Here is a 22,052-nt window from a genome sequence, read left to right on the forward strand (position 1 = left end):
AAGCATTGGGGAGGACCGGAGCGCACAGTTGGAAAAGGAGAAAAGAATATCTCATCTTTTGTTATTTACAGGGACTGCCTGAGTTTTTATTTAACTCTGACAAACCCTCAAATTTAATGTAACAAATTTTCATAGGAGGGAGAAATTTAGAATGGTTATACCTCCTCTTTCTGAGATGAAGTTTTCAGCTGGATGTTGGCTTGAGACTATAACATGTTTTTGTACCAGCACTAAGAAGAGTGAAAAGAAAGGCTTAAGATGGTCTTAGCCACAGGCTAATCACCTCTGAGACAACAAAGAGCTCAGGCTCACTTTTTATTGTCCGTAAGAACTGAATCCTGACAGATTTTTCAAGAGAAAGAGATGCAATCAACACACAGCCAAACAAAAGGAAATCTAGCATAACAACCTGAGACCTACCTCAAGAATAGCGTATAGCCTTGAAAATGCAGGTATTAGTGCTGGGTCTCTGTCATTATTCAGGAAGGTAGCTCCATCTAGTCTATCTCTCCGCTGCTGTGTGGTTTCATTAGGTGCATGAATAATTATGAGATGACCTGAAGGCTTTTCTGCAGTGACTCCTTAAGGCCGTTTCCTAATCTTGTTATGGCATGGCTTCTAGATCAAAGTCCTAGTAATTAAGTTGGGTTTTTTGTTACAAGTAGCCGAGAAAGCATAATGACGTATTTACAGAGAATGATTGAACAGATGCATTAGTAATGAACAGAATGTGATAATAGCCCCTTTGAAAGCCCACGACCATTGGCTCATGCTAAATACTCTGTAACCATGAGAGAGGGAAAGATGACATCATCTCATTTTGTCCCTCCATAATTAAATTGAAGGTGTATTTTTCTTTACCCTTTTATTATAGCAAAGATAACAACGGTGCATACAGTAAGTGATCATCAGAGGCGTCAGAATGTCAGCAGAACTATTGTGGCCACAAAATTGCAGCAGAACTGAAATCTCCACTCCTTTTTAGAGCTACACGGATATGTGTCAGATTGCATTGCAATTCTTGATTATCAATAGGGTCCTGTTGCAACAGTTGCAAAAAAAATAATAATTTCATTTTGGACTTGGTTGCAAGTTCCACATGACTTTGCCACCACAGGCTGCAATGCAAGTCACGCGCCACCATGACTAGACTGCAACCTGTCCACTTTTAGTCTTAGTTTTACAGCCAAATCACAGCTGTAAAATAGTCTTGCTATTGTGCAGCCCTAGGCTTAAAGAGGTTATCCCATGATTAATGTAAGAAAATGAAAATGCAATATCCTATAGTACATAGTAGACTCTTTCTAACAAAATTAGAACCAGCCCAGTACCTCACATGGATCCAGAGATCTGACCATCCATTGCTCCAATTGTTTATTTCAAGCTTATTTTCAAGGGTGTCTCCTTTCTGCTGCAGCTGATAGCCGTTGAAGGACGAAACTGAGCATGTGGACAGCACAGAGAAATTAAAAAAAGGGCAAACAGCAGGTGGCGCTATACAGATAGATTTCAGTGACTAACTCACTGGCTATACTAAATTTTTAATTACATGCAATTAAAAAAGTATTCAGATCCAGGGGCTGGTTTGAAAAATGTAGAATATGTTTTGTGAGACAACCCCTTTAAAGGTGTATTCTGTGACATTTATGGTATATCCAGAAGATATTCTATAAATGTCCAATCTGTGCAGGTCCCACCTCTGGGAGCCACTCTTGTCTCAACAGAGTACACATAAAAATGTGATTTGAACAATAGTATAATTGTTAAAATAAGAAGCCATTACCATCTGCTTATTGCTGCACAATTCTGGAAATTAAGCTAGAGAAAGATCCAAAATAAATTCCTGATTCCAAGTCACAAAACGAGTGAAGTACTGTATTGTAGTGAGACTTCTACCCGAGATCCTAATGGTGCACCTAATGTAAGGTGAAGTTTTGGTTTTCACTCCTGATTTGTTCTTATTTGAGTGAGGAGCTTTGTGAAGAGATAACATTCTCCCTGCTCAATAGACTGCGCAATATAATACTCACAGCAGTGCCATATACTGTCATCATGTCAGTCACAGTCGCCCTTCTACTGTAGTTTGGGTTAGTATTTGTTGCAGTATTGTTTCATTGTCTCCCACTGCTCTTGGAAACTGACCCTACAATAACCATCTGAAGATTTGACATTTCTATTTATACATGTGTACTACGGTTCACTAATGTTTTAATTGTAGTTTACTCTATTAATTCCTTCAACTTTTATAAACTTTTTTACTCTGGCGTGTTTTTATTTTACTTTATGCAAAATGCTCCCTAATGCATGTTAATGTTGACTACGTTTCTGCGCACATTCATACAGTATGTTCAACGAGTAAAGTACTTCCTGTGAAATTAAAAATTCATGCAAGTAGAAGAGAATATTGCTTCCAGATACTAGTGCTCAGACTTCTCCTGGTCCTAATGTATGATAAGTGATCTAACCTTCCTTCTGAAAAACCTGTGAAATCCTTGAGTAAATCATGAAATGTCAAAGTAGACACTTGATGCATTCTAGCACTTCGTCAAAAGCCAGCTACGGATAAAATATTGTCTTTGGAGGGACAGTTCATAGCGGAGCATTTGTTTTCCTCGAGATAAATGGTGCAATGGGCATCTAGTAGAGGCTTAACGGCTATGTTTACCTTTTTTCAATTGGCCTTTATTAAAAATATTGAGCTGGTCTGTCACAGAGATAAGGAGTCCGTCAGCTCCTGGTCTGATGGAAAAGACAGAAAATCCAAAGGGTGCATGTCCGCTCTGTACAGAAGAAAGGACTCCATATTTTTTAATAAAGACCAATTTAAAAAATATATTTTAAGCTCAAAATGAGTACAATTCAATAATACTAAAAAATTGCCCCCAAAGGTGTACGTAGACTTTAAGGTGAATTTAAACATGCAGATTATCAGGAACGAACATTCCTACGAATGCTCGTTTCTGAAAATCTGCCAGCGTAAAGGTGCAGCAGATCAGATTTCCTGCCTCTTGCCCACTTAGTCAGCAGCTTTTTTTGACTGTGCATGTCTAATACGCCCCTATAAATGTGATGCTTTAAAACTGCAGCTTGAACAACTTGCAGGAAATTACTATACAGTATTAGGGCTCATCCACACAAACATATTTTTGCTCCACATCCAATCCGCATTTTTTGAGGGTCGGAAGCAGACTTCAATGGGGCCATAAAAGATGCAAACAGCACATCATGTGCTGTCTGCATCCATATGTCCGTTCCATGGCTCCTCCAAAAAATAGAGCATGTCCTATTCTTGTCCATTTATGGACAAGGATAGGACAGTTCTATAAAGAGCAGAACAATCTGTTCTGCAATATGCAGAACACACCGCTATTACCCGTGTTTTGTGGATCCGTAATTTGCGTACCACAAAATGACAGTGGCGTGAGCCCAGAGAAGAGGTCAGCAAATGCAGAACCTTTTATATGCAGCTTAATTGGGGTTTTGTAATCTTTGGATTTTTTTTGTCTCTAGATGTAAACAAGAAGGGATATCCCATTAAGAAAATTTGGGGTCATTTATCAAACTGGTGTAAAGTAGAACTGGCTTAGTTGCCTATAGCAACCAATCAGATTCCACCTTTCATTTTTGACTGCTCCATTGGAAAATGAAAGGTAGAATCGGATTTTTTGCTATGGGCAACTAAGCCAGTTCCACACCAGTTAAATTAATGAACCCAATTATGTTTATGTAAAAATTTGCACCAAACTATAGACATATTTTATATTTAAACTCATTAAAAAATAACATTCCATTTAAGAGTCGCTGGCGCCATCCGCTGTCCACCTGAATGTCCACCTACTGAGCTGAGTGCTGCTGGTCATGCATGTTCAATCGCTCTCCCACACAACCCCAGTCCTTCTCTTCCTGGCCTGTGATACTCTGCTAGGCTTCCGCCTTAAAAACATCCAGTTTGATGTCAACTGCAGCCAATCATTGACCGCTGCGGTGACTGGATCCCCTTGCATCATGTGACCATTTGTCATGGTGGAAAAAGAGGCGGTCACTTCTATGGCCAGTGATTGGATGACAGCACCGTCCAACCGGATGTTGTCAGCAAAGGTGGGCAGAGGAGCATCGCAGGCCGAGGGGAGAAGTTGTGGAGAACCAGCACCGAAAAGCAGGTAAGTAAGCTTCCCTTTACTGGTCCATCCATTTTTGCACAACCCCTTTAAGCTTTATTTACATAAAATAAAAAGCACGCTTTAGGGGTAGTTGGCATATATAGGCTCTTAACCCCTTAAGGACCAGGCTCATTTTCACCTTCAGGACCAGGCCATTTTTTGCAAACCTGACCAGTGTCACTTTAAGTGCTCATAACTTTAAAACGCTTCGACTTACCCAGGCCGTTCTGAGATTGTTTTTTCGTCACATATTGTACTTCATGACACTGCTAAAATTGGGTCAAAAAAGTTAATTTTTTTGCATAAAAAAATACATTTTTTACCAAAAATTTTGAAAAATTAGCAAATTTCAAAGTTTCAGTTTCTCTACTTCTGTAATACATAGTAATACCCCCAAAAATTGTGATGACTTTACATTCCCCATATGTCTACTTCATGTTTGTAGCATTTTGGGAATGATATTTTATTTTTTGGGGATGTTACAAGGCTTAGAAGTTTAGAAGCAAATTTTGAAATTTTTTAGAAATCTTCAAAATCCCACTTTTTATGGACCAGTTCAGGTTTGCAGTCATATTGTGAGGCTTAGATAATAGAAACCTCCCGAAAATGACCCCATTCTAGAAACTACACCCCTCAAGGTATTCAAAACTGTTTTTTCAAACTTTATTAACCCTTTAGGTCTTCCACAAGAGTTGATGGCAGATGGAGAAACAATTTTGAAATTTCTATTTTTTGGAAAATTTTCCAATATAATCAATTTTTTCCAGGAGTAAAACAAGGGTTAACTGCCAAACAACACTCAAAATGGGTTGCCCTGATTCTGTAGTTTGCAGAAACACCCCATATGTGGTCGTAAACTACTGTTTGGCCGAACGGTAGCACATAGAAGGAGGGGAACACCATATGGGTTTTGGAAGGCAGATTTTGCAGGACTGGTTTTGTTTATACCATGTCCCATTTGAAGCCCCCTGTTGCACCCCTAGAATAGAAATTTCAAAAAAGTGACTCCATCTAAGAAAGTACACCCCTCAAGGTATTCAAAACTGGGTTTACAAACTTTGTTAACCCTTTAGGTGTTCCACAAGAGTTAATGGCAGATGGAGAAACAATTTTGAAATTTCTATTTTTTGGAAAATTTTCCAATATAATCAATTTTTTCCAGGAGTAAAACAAGGGTTAACTGCCAAACAACACTCAAAATGGGTTGCCCTGATTCTGTAGTTTACAGAAACACCCCATATGTGGTCGTAAACTACTATTTGGCCGAACGGGAGCACATAGAAGGAGGGGAACACCATATGGGTTTTGGAAGGCAGATTTTGCTGGACTGGTTTTGTTTATACCATGTCCCATTTGAAGCCCCCTGTTGCACCCCTAGAATAGAAATTTCAAAAAAGTGACTCCATCTAAAAAAGTACACCCCTCAAGGTATTCAAAACTGGGTTTACAAACTTTGTTAACCCTTTAGGTGTTCCACAAGAGTTAATGGCAGATGGAGAAACAATTTTGAAATTTCTATTTTTTGGAAAATTTTCCAATATAATCAATTTTTTCCAGGAGTAAAACAAGGGTTAACTGCCAAACAACACTCAAAATGGGTTGCCCTGATTCTGTAGTTTGCAAAAACACCCCATATGTGGTCGTAAACTACTGTTTGGCCGAACGGTAGCACATAGAAGGAGGGGAACACCATATGGGTTTTGGAAGGCAGATTTTGCAGGACTGGTTTTGTTTATACCATGTCCCATTTGAAGCCCCCTGTTGCACCCCTAGAATAGAAATTTCAAAAAAGTGACTCCATCTAAGAAAGTACACCCCTCAAGGTATTCAAAACTGGGTTTACAAACTTTGTTAACCCTTTAGGTGTTCCACAAGAGTTAATGGCAGATGGAGAAACAATTTAGAAATTTCTATTTTTTGGAAAATTTTCCAATATAATCAATTTTTTCCAGGAGTAAAACAAGGGTTAACTGCCAAACAACACTCAAAATGGGTTGCCCTGATTCTGTAGTTTGCAGAAACACCCCATATGTGGTCGTAAACTACTGTTTGGCCGAACGGTAGCACATAGAAGGAGGGGAACACCATATGGGTTTTGGAAGGCAGATTTTGCAGGACTGGTTTTGTTTATACCATGTCCCATTTGAAGCCCCCTGTTGCACCCCTAGAATAGAAATTTCAAAAAAGTGACTCCATCTAAGAAAGTACACCCCTCAAGGTATTCAAAACTGGGTTTACAAACTTTGTTAACCCTTTAGGTGTTCCACAAGAGTTAATGGCAGATGGAGAAACAATTTTGAAATTTCTATTTTTTGGAAAATTTTCCAATATAATCAATTTTTTCCAGGAGTAAAACAAGGGTTAACTGCCAAACAACACTCAAAATGGGTTGCCCTGATTCTGTAGTTTACAGAAACACCCCATATGTGGTCGTAAACTACTATTTGGCCGAACGGGAGCACATAGAAGGAGGGGAACACCATATGGGTTTTGGAAGGCAGATTTTGCTGGACTGGTTTTGTTTATACCATGTCCCATTTGAAGCCCCCTGTTGCACCCCTAGAATAGAAATTTCAAAAAAGTGACTCCATCTAAAAAAGTACACCCCTCAAGGTATTCAAAACTGGGTTTACAAACTTTGTTAACCCTTTAGGTGTTCCACAAGAGTTAATGGCAGATGGAGAAACAATTTTGAAATTTCTATTTTTTGGAAAATTTTCCAATATAATCAATTTTTTCCAGGAGTAAAACAAGGGTTAACTGCCAAACAACACTCAAAATGGGTTGCCCTGATTCTGTAGTTTGCAAAAACACCCCATATGTGGTCGTAAACTACTGTTTGGCCGAACGGTAGCACATAGAAGGAGGGGAACACCATATGGGTTTTGGAAGGCAGATTTTGCAGGACTGGTTTTGTTTATACCATGTCCCATTTGAAGCCCCCTGTTGCACCCCTAGAATAGAAATTTCAAAAAAGTGACTCCATCTAAGAAAGTACACCCCTCAAGGTATTCAAAACTGGGTTTACAAACTTTGTTAACCCTTTAGGTGTTCCACAAGAGTTAATGGCAGATGGAGAAACAATTTAGAAATTTCAATTTTTTGGAAAATTTTCCAATATAATCAATTTTTTCCAGGAGTAAAACAAGGGTTAACTGCCAAACAACACTCAAAATGGGTTGCCCTGATTCTGTAGTTTGCAAAAACACCCCATATGTGGTCGTAAACTACTGTTTGGCCGAACGGTAGCACATAGAAGGAGGGGAACACCATATGAGTTTTGGAAGGCAGATTTTGCAGGACTGGTTTTGTTTATACCATGTCCCATTTGAAGCCCCCTGTTGCACCCCTAGAATAGAAATTTCAAAAAAGTGACTCCATCTAAGAAAGTACACCCCTCAAGGTATTCAAAACTGGGTTTACAAACTTTGTTAACCCTTTAGCTGTTCCACAAGAGTTAATGGCAGATGGAGAAACAATTTAGAAATTTCTATTTTTTGGAAAATTTTCCAATATAATCAGTTTTTTCCAGGAGTAAAACAAGGGTTAACTGCCAAACAAAACTCAAAATGGGTTGCCCTGATTCTGTAGTTTGCAAAAACACCCAAATGTGGTCGTAAACTACTGTTTGGCTAAACGGCAGGACATAGAAGAAGGGGAACGCCATACGGTTTTTGGAAGGCAGATTTTGCTGGACTGGTTTATTTACACCATGTACCCTTTCAAGCCCCCTGATGCACCCCTAGAGTAGAAACTCCATAAAAGTGACCCCATCTAGGAAACTACGGGATAAGGTGGTTGTTGTTTTGGGACAATTTTTGGGGTAAATTAGATTTTTGGTTGCTCTATATTACTCTTTTTTGAGGCAATGTAACAAAAAAATTTAATTCTAAAATTGTTTCTACATTCGCTATTTAGTTTTGTGGAACACCTAAAGGGTTAACATAGTTTGTAAAGTAATTTTTGAATACCTTGAGGGGTTTAGTTTCTTAGATGGGGTCACTTTTTTGGAGTTTCTAGTCTAGGCTACATCAGGGGGGGCTTCTAATGAGACATGGTGTAAAAAAAAAAAACTGTCCATCAAAATCTGCCTTCCAGAAACCGTATGGAGTTCCCTTCGTTCTATGCCCTGCCGTGCGGCTATATAGCCATTTACGACCACATATGGGGTGTTTCTGCAAACTACAGAATTGGGGCAATAAATGTTTAGTTTTGTTTGGCTGTTAACCCTTGCTTTATTACCGGCAAAATGGATTTAAATTTAAATTTTGCCCAAAAATAGGTGTTTTGGCACCGTTTTTATTTTATATTTTTAACACCGTTCATCCGAGGCGTTTGGTAAAAAGTTATTTTTATAGCGACGACTTTTACGCACGCGACGATGCCCAATATGTATGGCTCTCAGACTTTGGAGACACTAAGCAGGCATCCTAAAACTGCGGCCCTCCAGATGTTGTAAAACTACAATTCCCACCATGCCCTGATGATGGCTGTAGGTTGTCTGGGCATGCTGGGAGTTATAGTTTTACAACATCTGGAGGGCCGCAGTTTGAGGATGCCTGCACTAAAACTAATATTTTTTGGGGAAAGAAAAATTGTTTTCGTGTCTCCAAAGTCTGAGAGCCATAGTGTTTTATGTTCTCTAGTGAACTGTTGGGGATTATAAAAATTTAGTACTCCATGGAAGTGTGATACTCCCTGAAGCAATCGATAATGCAGAGGCCCGGATGATCGGGGCACGTGTCACATTGAGTTGTGGTGTCCTTCCATATCCCCCTCTTGTGACACACTCTGCACTTTTTTTGGGTTCGTCCCTTCTTTCCAGTATGGGGGACCACACCTGGAAAGTGTTGGCCAGGGACGATCCGGGCGCCTCCAGTTCCCGAGGTACTCCGGCCTGCTCTTTCCCGGTCCGAAAAGATCAGGTCTTTGAGGACTGCCTCATAGAATTGGAGGAATGTCCCTGTGCTGCCAGCGCTTCGGGATAGTACAAAAGAGTTGTACATGGCAACCTGCACCATGTAGACCGCAACTTTTTTGTACCATGCCCGGGTTTTGCGCATGGCGTTATATGGCGTGAGGACTTGATCAGAGAGATCAACTCCTCCCATATACCGATTGTAGTCGACGATACAATCGGGCTTGAGGACCGTTGCCGCGGTACCTCGCACAGGGACTGGGGTGGTGCTGTTACCGTGGATTGTGGACAGCATAAGGACATCCCTCTTGTCCTTATACCTGACCAGCAACAGGTTTCCACTGGTAAGTGCACGGGTCTCACCCCTGGGGATAGGTACCTGGAGGGGGTAGGCAGGGAGGCCGCGTTGATTTTTCCGCACGGTCCCACAAGCGAACGTGGATCTGGCGGCAAGGGACCTGAACAAGGGAATGCTGGTATAAAAGTTGTCCACGTACAAGTGGTAACCCTTATCCAGCAGTGGGTACATAAGGTCCCACACGAGTTTCCCGGTAACACCCAGAGTGGGGGGACATTCTGGTGGTTGAATCCGGGAATCTCGCCCCTCGTACACACGAAATTTGTAAGTGTACCCTGAGGTACTCTCACAAATTTTGTATAGCTTCACGCCATACCTCGCCCGCTTTGTGGGAATGTATTGGCGGAAACTGAGTCTCCCCTTGAACGCAACGAGAGACTCATCAACCGCGACCTCCCTTCCAGGTACGTAGGCCTGCTGAAATGTGGCCCCAAAGTGATCGATGACCGGCCGTATCTTGTACAGCCGGTCATAGGCAGGATCACCTCGGGGTGGACATGCTGCATTATCGGAATAATGCAGACATTTCCGGATGGCCTCAAACCGGTGACGTGTCATGACCATACTGTACAGTGGGGTCTGGTACAGGACGTCCCCACTCCAGTATTGCCTGACACTGGGTTTTTGGACTAGACCCATATGCAGCACGAGGCCCCAAAATGTCCTCATCTCGGCTGCACTGACCGGCGTCCAGCCACCGGGTCTAGCCAAAACTGAGCCTGGGTTTTGAGCGACGAACTGTTGGGCGTACAGATTCGTCTGCTCCACCATCAAATTCACCAGTGGGTTACTGAAAAAAAAACTAAAAAAGTATATTTCAGTAAACCCCACTGTGGGAATCTGGATTCCAGGATTGCCAGCGAAATCCGGAATCTCAGGCTCAAAGTCCACTGGGGGACACCAGCTAAGTTCATCGGCAGGGGGCTCCGGTGAACTTATTTGGTGGGCCGGGAAACCAGTACGAACCCCAGGGCGGCTCGTACTAGGGTGGGCCACAGGATCCCTAGCATGTGTGGCCCCTGGCTCCGCCTGGCGGCGTCTCCGCTGCCTTGGTGGCTCATCGTCATCCGATGATGATGAGGAGGATGCGGATGACAAAAGGAACGTGGGGTCATCCTCATCCTCACTGGGGCTCTCAGAGTCGGAGGCAATCTGGGCATATGCCTCCTCGGCCGAGAACACCCGGCGGGCCATGGGTGTGTGTGTGTGCGTGTGTATGTGCGTGCGTGTAAACCTTTATTCTATGTGCGTGTGTGTGGGGGCACGGGTGTTCACGTACTAAAAAGTCCAGGCAAAAAAAATGGGCAAGTGTTAGGAAAAAAAAAAAAGTTCAAACTTGCTGAACAGCGGTTCAACGCTGATCAGCGGTCGGTGGGGTGGTGGGGCGGGCGATGCGCTAACAGTGGACGGACGCTAAAAAGTGCCGGCCAGTCAGCGCACGCAGAAAAAAAAAAAAAAAGTGGTGGTGGGGGAAGGGTCTGGTGGTGGGGGGAGGGGGTTGGTGGGTAGGGGGGGGGGGGGGCTGGTGGTGGTGGGGGGGCTGGTGGTGGGGGGGATGCGGGGGGGGGCAAGTGGCAGGGGGGGTCTGGGGTCTGAAAGTTGGAAAAAAAAAGTTTGGAATAAATGTGCTTTTTTTTTTTTTTTTCTTTTTCTAACTTTTCCCTTCTATCCCTGCCTAAAGGTGCCTCTCCCTCACTGACCCTAACCTACCTGGGTGGCGATGGGTGCAGGAGGGTGATGGATGCCGATTTAGGGGGACACAGGAGCTGGTGCTGGATGATGCTGCACGGTCAGGGTGCTGGACAGGAAGAGGAGGGGAGAGAGGAGCGCAGGAAGTTTGAATCTCGCGCCTCTCTCCCCTGCACCAATCAGCACCCTGGACAGCGGCGTTCAGCACCAGGGCCAGCTCCGCCTCTGCAAATCCTCGGACTGCGATTGGTGGTGTAAAATTACGCCACCGATCGCAGTCTTTTTCCGGTTCATCGGGTCACAGGACACCCGAATGGACCGGAAACGCAGAAAACCGCAGGTCTGAATTGACCTGCGGTTTTCTGCGATCGCCGATACGGGGGGGTCCAATGACCCCCCCCTGCGTTGTTACGGGATGCCGGCTGAATGATTTCAGCCGAAATCCCGTTTCGATTAACCCCCGCGGCGCCGGAATTCAGATTTTAAGTCGGTACGTCCTCGGTCCTTAAGGACTCGGGAAATAGGGCGTACCGGTACGTCCTCGGTCCTTAAGGGGTTAAAATCTTTGTATCCGCTAATTATCATAGGTTTATATCGGAGTTTTTAGAACCCTGAATTTACATTTGCAAATTCCAATTGAGTTAGGGCTCATGCACACAAACGTATTTTCTTTCCGCTTCCGTTCTGTTTTTTTTTCCGGACTGTATGCGGAACCATTCACTTCAATGGGTCCGCAAAAACAACGGGAGGTACTCCGTGTGCATTCTGTTTCTGTATTTCCATTCTGCAAAAAAGTAGTGCATGTCCTATTATTGTCCGCAAACCACGGTCCGAGGCCCCATTCAAGTCAATGGGTCCGCAAAAAATATGGAACGCACACGGAACACATCCGTATGTCATCCGTATTTCATCCATATTTTGCGGATCCATACTGTAGAAATGCTATGCCCAGCCCATATTGCTCATGTGCTTGGTGATTAATAAGTTACTGTTTCCGTTTTCAATCTGCAAAAAACGGATCGCATATGTCAACCATACAGATATGTTTTGTGGAATAACGGAACGGAAGAAGACTTAAATTAGACAAAAAAAAACTCTGATACGGAACAACGTATAGTGTGAATGAGCCCTTACATTGTGTTTTGAGATATAGAGATATAACAGGGTATTAGTGTTGAGCGAATTGAAGTGAAAGAAGTGGACTTTTTTTTTTTTATAAATCTTTTATGTTTTTCCAAAATGTACATGGTTATTCAACAGTCATTTTATTCTAACATTACAATTGCATTACATTACATTTCCCAAACCCCCCACCCCTGACATATCGGTTGCTCAAAAGAAAAGAAACCAAACATAAAAAAAAAAGAAAAAAATGTATATATAGTAAAATAATAAAAAAAAGAAAAATACATATTCTTCCCTTCTCTCTCCTATCGTTGGTAAAGATGATACAATATATTGAATTGGGTTATTCTATAGGAGAAGTTCCTTTAGACCCCTTTCTTTGCCTGTATAGCCGAATCCCCCAAATCTTCCCGTAAGGGGTTCAAGGCACCCTGCCATTTATGCATCAGATTGTCAACTGCTCTTCTGTTGTTCTTTTGGTGCGACAGACATTGATATATTCTTGAGACCAGTTTCTTGCCAGGTGTTAACTTGGTGATATTATCCAGAGGCTACGGTAGCCTTTCCCTATCGTCTTATACAGTGCTTGTTTTAGTTGTAAGTAATAAAACCTCAACTCTATATTTTTCAGTTGGTATTTCCTTTTTAACTCTTCATAGGAGATTATATTCCCATCCCCATGGACTTTGATACAAATTTCAGGAAAAATAAATTTGCCGCAAAGCCGAATTTCCTTGTGCTTCGTGGTTGATTTACTCTGAATTGGCATAAAAAATAAATCCTACTTGTGAAGAGGCCGCTGCAGCCATCATTCTTGTAGATCCCGTGCAAAACCTTGTGCGCTGTGACATAACCGCGCTGCCTGGCATGATGTCATCACGCGCTGCGTGAGATTTCGCACTGGATCTTCAAGCAAGATGGCAGCGGCATGCTCTTTGCAAATAAATGGATGAGGTAAGTGGAATTTTTTATTTTATTTTTTTTAGCAACCGCTGAAATGCTTTAATATTGATCCCAGATGCCGCGATCAGAGATGAACACGACCTCCCAGGGGTGCAATGATGGGGGAGGCGCAATCTCCATTCCCTGTCATTGCACCAACTGCTTACAAAGAAATGCACTTCATGACAAAGAAATTTGAATCAAATTTTTAAGAACTTAGCTCCTAATAAATATTTATAGTATTTTTGAATTTGCTTGTAATGAGTTAGAAGGAATCTGAGAGCATTGCACAATGTAGGAATATGTGTGCCTCAGTGTCGCTTTCTCTGGCTCCAGCACTCATCGGCATCTACATCATATGCAGATTGAACGTAATGTTCTACATTAGTAAACAGAAAGAAAACAAAGCAGAAATAAAAACAATAAAACGGCCCCGTTGAGGGTTAGAGTTGTGAAAAGACTGCGCTTAAACAAGGGAAAATGGAAAATGCGCAAAATGTTTGCATAAAATAAAGTATATCTATTGTGAAGTTATGTACCAGTGAATGGAAAATTCAATTTTTAATGAGCAGCAACAAATGGATCACAGAGGAAAATATACCCTCAAGTCTTTATGCAAGCATTTCTTTAGATAATACGGACAGTAGCAGCACCGGGAGGCCCCCTTGTGAACCCCTGGAGCTGCTGGGGGAAGCTGCGGTATTCAGTCCTAATGAACTATTCATTCTCATCCATTTTACAGTGATATTGATTTTGGCTTCTCCTGCTGTAGAATAAAAAAAAAAAAAAGCATGTTTTGGGAAGATTGCTGATTTGAGGACAGAGTGGCCAGAATAACCATTGGGTACCAATTAGGACAGATTCTGATCATTGTGGCCGTAATTCTTTTGGGGACTGAACTGAAATGGAGAGATGTTGCAGGAGGAAAATCAATAATCTAATAGGAAGCTAAGCTACAATAATAAAAGTTGCAGAACTTTATGGTTTTACGTAGCCAACAACATTTATCTTTTAATTTTCTTTTCCCATAGGTTCCTCCAGAAGCCAGTGATCCAAGAACAAACAGTGGGGTAATATTTTTTTTAAAACTTTTATATAGATCGTGCTGAGAAAAATGCATACACTCCCGGTTATACACACTTTATTATCTCGCGCTTATTTCAGTAGTGTTGTTTTTGTTAAAACTGATGCTGGTAAATCTTCAGCGTAGCGTGTACATGATTATATAGGCGTCTTGATGAATTTGGAAATAAAAGTCTTTATGATAGGATTAGACTGTTGTACACGAACAGCTGCCGTTTGTACGTATAGTTTTATGCATACATTTTGTTCGCTCTTCAGGGAACAAACTTAAACAAGATATCCTTTGTGAGCTCAACTTTTATATGGTCAGCACTTATAGGTCAAGCACCTGCATTTTCTCAGTGCCCCAGAGGACTACTGCAAATGGGTTAATTTGCTACTTAGTGGGTTAATATCCACTGTCAATGTTAATGCACTTTTTCTGTGTGATGTTTGTGATCCAAGATGTGAGATGGGAACACCGTCAGTTATGTTGCCCTTCTCGGCAGGAGGAAGTGGGTCCTTCTTCTCTGGGTCAGGAGTTTAGTGAGAACACTCTAGACAGGTTGAGTGAGAGGAAGCATCTGCATGTGCTGTGCAGTGCGAGACCTGCTGTAAGGAACCTTCATCCTTGCATGGCTACCAGCTACCACCACCCTCCGAGAGATAAAGACGTACAGAATATACAGACTGTTGAGGGGCAATTTAAAGGACTGGTGCATAGGTCAGACAGTAACAGAAACAGTCCTTACTGCTAATGGAAAGGGTACATTGCATCAGATGCCCACCACACTTACCATGTATTAGCTATTCACTGGAGGATCTACTCTTCACTGTGGGAACTGTACTACATATCGCAGCACTGTGTAACCCTTTGGTCAATTTGGAAAGTAGTTTGGAGCTGATAAAGACAGACTCAGAGTCAGCCATCTTACTGCTGGTGAAACCACGTTCAGCTTTGGAACTGAATTCTATCAGTGTCTTTGTGAACTTCAGTAAAGAACATTGGATTTGTTACCTCTACACTCAGCTGATTATTGCTTTGCACCACCATTGCACAGCTGCCATTATCCTGCCCTGCACTGGCCTTCCTGCCTTGCACCCTGCCAACTGTTCGCCATCAGGGGCACCACATCTATCAACAGACGGGAGTCACCAAAAGGCCCAGGGTGGGCCCATGAAAAGATAGGGTATGCCCTCAATTCAATGCACTGCCCCAGGAGTTTGGAATCCTTTGCTGCTTTTTACCTCAGATCCAATAGGGCAGAGCTGTGATCTAACATAGTAACATAGTGATTATTTATGAAACAGAAATACACCTATATTAGGTGTATTTCTGGGGCAGATTGTGGCACAAAGGTCAAGAATGCAGGGCCACATAAAGGAATTGCAGATGCAGACAGCACACAGATTGCTGTCCGCATCTTTTGCGGCCCCATTGAAGTAAATGGGTGCACATCCAACCTGCAAAAAAATCTGCTCAGATGTGGACCCAAACCACAATCGTGTGCATGAGGCCTTCATGAGAGCAATAAAGCTGTGTTCTACTGGCCAACACGGTACCAGGCTTTACTTTTTAGAACCCTTTTATTATAAGTACGGTCTGCAATTTGGAAATCTTTCAAGCCTTTGTTGACACTTGTATGTTGTGGGTAGCCCCATCTCGGACATTTTGGCCCATCTCCAGAACAATGCCCTGAAGTGAACAGAGAGCACACTGTGCATGCGGTCGTCTTGGCTTTTTTTGGATCTCCCACAGCAATGAGTGGACAGAAAGCAGCACACGTGCAGCCACCCCTCCATTTACCACTCTGGGGCTTACAAAAATAGCCAAGCTAGCGCTTTGCTGTTTTCAGAAGTTCCATAGGGGTAAATGTAGAGTTGTTGTGCATGCACGACTTGCTCTCTTTTCACTTTGGGACCCCGTTCTGGAGATAAGAATGAGAGGTGGGACCTTTACCTATGGGACATTTATAGCATGTTCCAGATGGAAATACACTTTTTAGTTTCTTCCATTCAAAATTTGTTATATTATTGCTGTCCATAAACTGATAGATTTATCTTGCATCTATTTTTTTATTTAAGGATTTTGCATGATAAAAATTATACATGGTAATGTTAGTCAAGTAGTAACTACATTCAAGTGGGAGTTTTTACAGGATCAGTTTTATTTTAGTAGAATATACTTTATTACTCCTTGACTGTTATGAATCCCTACGGACTTCTTCCTTTATGCTCTGCCTACGAGTGACTTCATCAATATGCTGATATTCCATAGAAACGGGCTCTCTCCTACATAAGCATATTCATACACTGCACTATTAGGTATTCAGTAGAGGTTGATGATCAGTGGTGATGAGATCCATTTGATGTAAGATGAAGACTATCTGACTGCTTTGACATCGATGTCCTTAACAGCTGCTTCTACTGGTATGTGGTGTCGACATACTAATGAGGTCACCACATACAGAATTTGAAAGAGGAAGTCAGCGGGGAATCCTAAAAAGTCAGGAAGAGACACAGTGGCTTTGTTGCATTCATACATGACTAACGATATGTGTGTAAAATAACATGCATTATGTATATATAAGTGATCGGATATAGAGGTTTTCTGGCTTTATATGAATAATAATGGGGCAATGATAACAATTTACTCATTTATATAGTGCTGTTATATTCAGCAACACTTTATAGACATTGTCAACACTCAATGCCGCCAGTGGGACCCTTTCATTTTTTTAACATTTTGTTTTGTTACGGCCTTGTGCTAAAATTAAATTTAAAAAAATCACGTTTTCTCCATCAATCTGCACTCCATACCCCATAATGAGAATGTGAAAACAGAATGTTAGAAATCTTTACTTCTCTATTGAAAAAGAGCAAAAATCTTGCATTGACATAAGTATTCAGGCCCTTTACTCAGTACTTATGTGAAGCACCTTTGGCAGAGATTACAGCCTCCCGTCTTCTTGGGTATGGTTCCCCAAGGTTTGCACACAGAGGCGTAGCTAAAGGCTCATGGGCCCTGGTGCAAGAGTTCAGCTTGCCCCCTTCCCTAGGTGCTTTGTGTCCAGGATCAGGGAAGCACATAACATTCATGCTGCCTGAGGCAAAAGTTCAAACGCCTACATTCCCCCCATGCCAAATACTTGACCTACCCCTTCCCTTGATTCTTTAACTTCAAAGGGCAAACATCGCATTCTACCACCCGGCATTCCTCCTTGGAGTCTCGGAGCTTGCTTAGTTTTTAGGGAGCATTAGGACTTTGTTTGGCTGGCGGTAATGCCTAAAGCATTAGGCCGCATTCACACATACATGGATTTTCAAGGACCACGGTCCGCGAAAACCAGTCCTGCTGAGTGCACGAGCGCATGGTGTCAGTGGTTGCTATGACGCTGTGCGCTTAGTGCCGCCGCTGTACAGTAATACACTCGTATGGATCATATGAGCGCATTACTGTACAGCGGTGGAGGCACGAAGCGCACGGCCGCATTCACACATACGTGGATTTTCACAGACAACGAAATGCTTTCCATTCAGAATGCATTAGGATAAAACTGAAGCTTTTTTTTTTTTTTTTCCAGTATTGAGCCCCTGTGATGGGAATCAATACCGGAAAGTCAGTTTTGCAGGTGCCTGATTTGCTGTAAGTGTTGCTAAATTAATGAAATGGTGTACAATGTCTGATCACGTTGGTGCATCTTTAACCCCTTCCTGATATAGCCATTTACCATTTTTATTTTAGTTTTTTTACACTCTGCCTTCCAAGAATCGCAATGACTTTTTTATTTATTTTTTAATCACCGATGTATGGGTACTTTCACACTAGAGTTATAGTTTTCTGGTTCCATTCAGTTTGCATCAGGATGTCTTCATTTTCAGTCCCTCTTACGGTATTTGGCTGGAGAAAATACCGCAGCATACTGCAGTATTTTCTCCGGCCAAAATTCCGGAACACTTTCCATTGAAATGTATTAATGCCAGATCCGGTACCAAGTGTTCTGGAAAACCGGATCCGGTTTCCCGGTCTGTGCATCTGTTTTTACGGATGACACCGGAGAAACGGATTCGGTATTTCAATGCATTTTCAGATGGATCCGCATCCGGATCCGGAAACAAATGCTATCTGTTTGCATACAGATTTCCGGATCCAGCAGGCAGTGTCAGCAATGGAACTGCCTGCCGGAATCCTCTAATGCAAGTGTGAAAGTGCCCTATGAGGGCTTGTTTTTTTGTGGGAGAAGTTATATTTTCTATTGGCACCATTAAATGTTCAATTAGATGTATTGGGAAGTTGGAGAAAATTCGAAATGAGTTGAAATTGGAAAAAAAAAATCCATTGTTTTTATGAGTTGTTTTCACGGAATTCAGTAGGTGGTAAAAATTGTCATCTTTATTCTGCTGGTCAGTCCAATTACAGACCAAGTTTTTACATTTTTTCTTGTGTTTTAATACTTATACGAAACTTTGAAATAAACATTTATACCTACAGATATGTGTGAGGGCAATCTAGTTTTCATTAATAGCTTTTTGGGGTGTGAATGACTTTTTGATCACGTTTTATGACTTTTTTGGGAGGTGTTATGCTTGTTCATGGGGTGATTGGTTGCACATTTCTGCCCAAGGATTATTAGGAATGAGCGTTCGTACTAACATTTGTTCCCGATAAGCGGCCCGACAAGTACTTTTAAACAGGTGTAACTGTAGTGTTCTGTTTTATGGTTCTTTGATATGGCACAATATTACAGAGCTATTCTTCCCTAGAAGCAAAGCTTCTAGAAGGAAGTGCTTGCAATATGGCAGCCAGTGCATGCAACTTTTTTCATTTTTTTTCCTGTTGGTTTTGTGTTCATACAGAAAACACCATTGTTTTCCACTCTTTGAAACTGGATGCATGTGGAGGCACATTAGGGCATGATAGTCCATTACAGATGCCATTATACAGTAGCTCCATACAGCCCAGAGGTTGCACAGAGACATAATATATTGGGTATTAGGAATCACAGCTTTAGGCCTCCTGTACACGGCCATGTGACTTTTTCAGTGTTTTGCAGTCCGTTTTTCACGGATCCGTCGTTCCGTTTTTTGTTTCCGTTCCGTTTTTCTGTATGGCATATATAGTATATAGTAATTACATAGAAAAAATTGGGCTGGGCATAACATTTCCATTAGATGGTTCTGCAAAAACGGAATGGATACTGAAGACATATGGAGTACATTCCGTATGTGTTCAGTTTTTTTTGCAAACCTATTGACTTGAATGGAGCCACGGAACTTGATTTGCGGGCAATAATAGGACATGTTCTATCTTTCAACGGAACGTAAAAATGGAAATACGGAAATGGAATGCATACGGAGTACATTCCGTTTTTTTGCGGAACCGATGAAATTAATGGTCCCGTATACGGACCGTATACAGAACGCAAAGAACGGAAAAAAAAAACAGTCATGTGAAAGAGGCCTTACAGATTGCAGATTTCTGGTCCTGCACAGGACATGATTTCTCCTTTATGCCTCAATATTGTCCCTATTGGAGAACTTACATATGCCTTATGACAGGCTAATGACCAGAAATGTGGCACAATTTATATATATTTTTAAAATTTTCTCAAAGCAATGTGTTTTAAGTATTTGAACCAGCTTAAAAGCCAAATACAAATTTCACATTAAGCAAGACATAAAGAACCACCTCGCCAGTACCACCTACTGGAAGTGTCTCCCTAGGAGTCCAGGTATTTTTACAAGAAAATCTATCCAGGCCATATATCCATCAATAGACGGCTGTTTCGGGGTGCTTACTGCATGGTATGGAGACTTATTGGCAATGATCCATGGTAAATGAATATGCAAAGATGTATCTCCGTAGAAAGAGAACCATCTTGCCAGTACCACCTACTGGAAGTGTCTACCTAGGAGTCCAGGTATGACTTTTCAACAAGCCTTGGGATTTGACAAGGAAATCTAGCCAGGCCATATATCCATCCATAGATGGCTGTTTCGGGGTGCTTACTGCATGGTATGGAGACTTATTGGCAATGCTCCATGGGAAATGAATATGCAAAGATATATCTCCCTAGAAAGAGAACCATCTTGCCAGTGCCACCTATTGGAAGTGGCTACCTAAGAGTCAGGAACTGACTTGCCAACAAGGCTTGGAATTTGACAAGGGAATATAGTCCAGATATCTATCTGTAGACTTGTATAGTCATGTGCATGAGCCCTAAAACTCATAAGGATAAGCCTACCCCAAGAGAAACTCACTCTATCCTCATGCTGCAAGCTCTTTCGCTATGGTGTGTCCATGTTTGTCTTTTCTCATGCGTCATGCTATATTTTTATGTCTGATAACTACTTGTCAAAGACTAGCGGAATGGTGATAATCTCCTTTAGGATTAGACAGATATAGACAGATTCCTGAATCAAGACATGAAGCTATTGAGCCCATTGTCAAACTGGTGACAGATTGCAGATTTGGTGCATCATCCATCACTGCTGGGTACTGTCAGTAGTCTGAGAGCTCGATCTGCCTGGGGATGACGAAAGCCTGGCCTTTATTAATATTTTCTACTGTAGAAAATATTTCATTATTCATCCATACAATAATAAGTATGCCTTAGTGAAATGATTTGAAAAAGATGTATTTTAATAAGCTTAAAAATGAATTTATAATTCAAAATTTCTAATGGAAGCATCTGTTTTACGACGCCATCCTCTTAATTATTTCTCCCCTAGCTTTTGACAGGTCTTTTACTATTAACGGTGGCCTGTTTTTTTTAAGGCACGTCTTAAGTCGTACTTTGATAAGCTGTTAATTGCATTACAAGTGAAATTCTAAAAATGAGCCTGTTACACGGCTGAACAAGTTCATGAGTTTGCTGCCTAATAATGTCTTGCTAGGTGCCAAAAGACTTCTAAAGTGGAACCGGCAACAAGAAAATGTACACGAAGAGCAGGATTGTGTGCTAACCATACACTCTGCCCAATTCTCCTCTGCTAATAGACTGATGGACAGGTGTAATTAACCTTGCTAGTGAGAACTGCAGTGGTATCCTGATATAGTACCCATTTGAGCGAAGCAAATGCATATTTATCTCCTAAATAGGGGCATGTATTTTATCTGCCGCAACTAGGAGACTCTTAAGACTCTAGATGGAGTCTCATCAGCAACATACTATACTATTATCATTAGCAACTCCAGTCATGATAGTGAAAAGGATCATTGTCTGATGGACTGTTTGCCCCATACGTTATAGACATTGAAGATCTTTCCCGTAGGAGCGCTACCGGGTTGAGCGTCTCTAAATGACAAACATGATGGCGTATTCCTTGTTTTCTAGGGTCCTGCTACAGACTCCTATCTTATGTTCCTACTAGAGATGAGCGAATTATTGGAAAATTCGATTCGGCTGCTTCGCAGAATTTTACAAAAAAACTAGCTTTTTCACAAATTACTTCATCACAAAGCGTATTTCTTTGTAAGTAAGTGTAGCAGTGACAGGGAGTGGTGATTACACCGCTCTCCATCATTGTGCCCCTCAGATGACACGTTCATAGATGATCGCGGCATCTGATATAAATAACATTTAAAAAAAATCATACTTACCTGATCCATTTGCTCGCGACGGGCCAGACCACGACCTGGCTTGAAGATCTGGCACGAAATCTTGCACGGCCTGGCCTGCGTGGTGACGTCACCCCGCACAGGATTTTGTGCGAGATCTTCAAGTAAGATAGCGGAGGCCGGACGGTCTCGAGCAAATGTATTAGGTAAGTATAATTTTTTTGTTTTGTTTTTTTC

At 41.8% G+C, this 22,052-nt stretch overlaps 1 protein-coding gene across 6 annotated transcripts in view; it reads left to right on the forward strand.

The window, feature by feature from the left end:
* INPP4B (inositol polyphosphate-4-phosphatase type II B) overlaps window positions 1–22,052 on the forward strand; it is a 700,458-nt gene that overhangs the window by 346,900 nt on the left and 331,506 nt on the right. For 5 of the 6 annotated variants that reach the window (XM_044300592.1, XM_044300585.1, XM_044300624.1 and 2 more), the window contains one exon: window positions 14,224–14,262. The exons of the other annotated variant lie outside the window; for it this stretch is intronic. In XM_044300592.1, the coding sequence (XP_044156527.1) occupies window positions 14,224–14,262 (39 nt within the window). The remainder of the gene's footprint in view (window positions 1–14,223; window positions 14,263–22,052) is intronic. 6 annotated transcript variants of the gene reach the window in all.

Source organism: Bufo gargarizans, chromosome 1, assembly GCF_014858855.1.
Source record: "Bufo gargarizans isolate SCDJY-AF-19 chromosome 1, ASM1485885v1, whole genome shotgun sequence".
Lineage (NCBI taxonomy): Eukaryota > Metazoa > Chordata > Amphibia > Anura > Bufonidae > Bufo > Bufo gargarizans.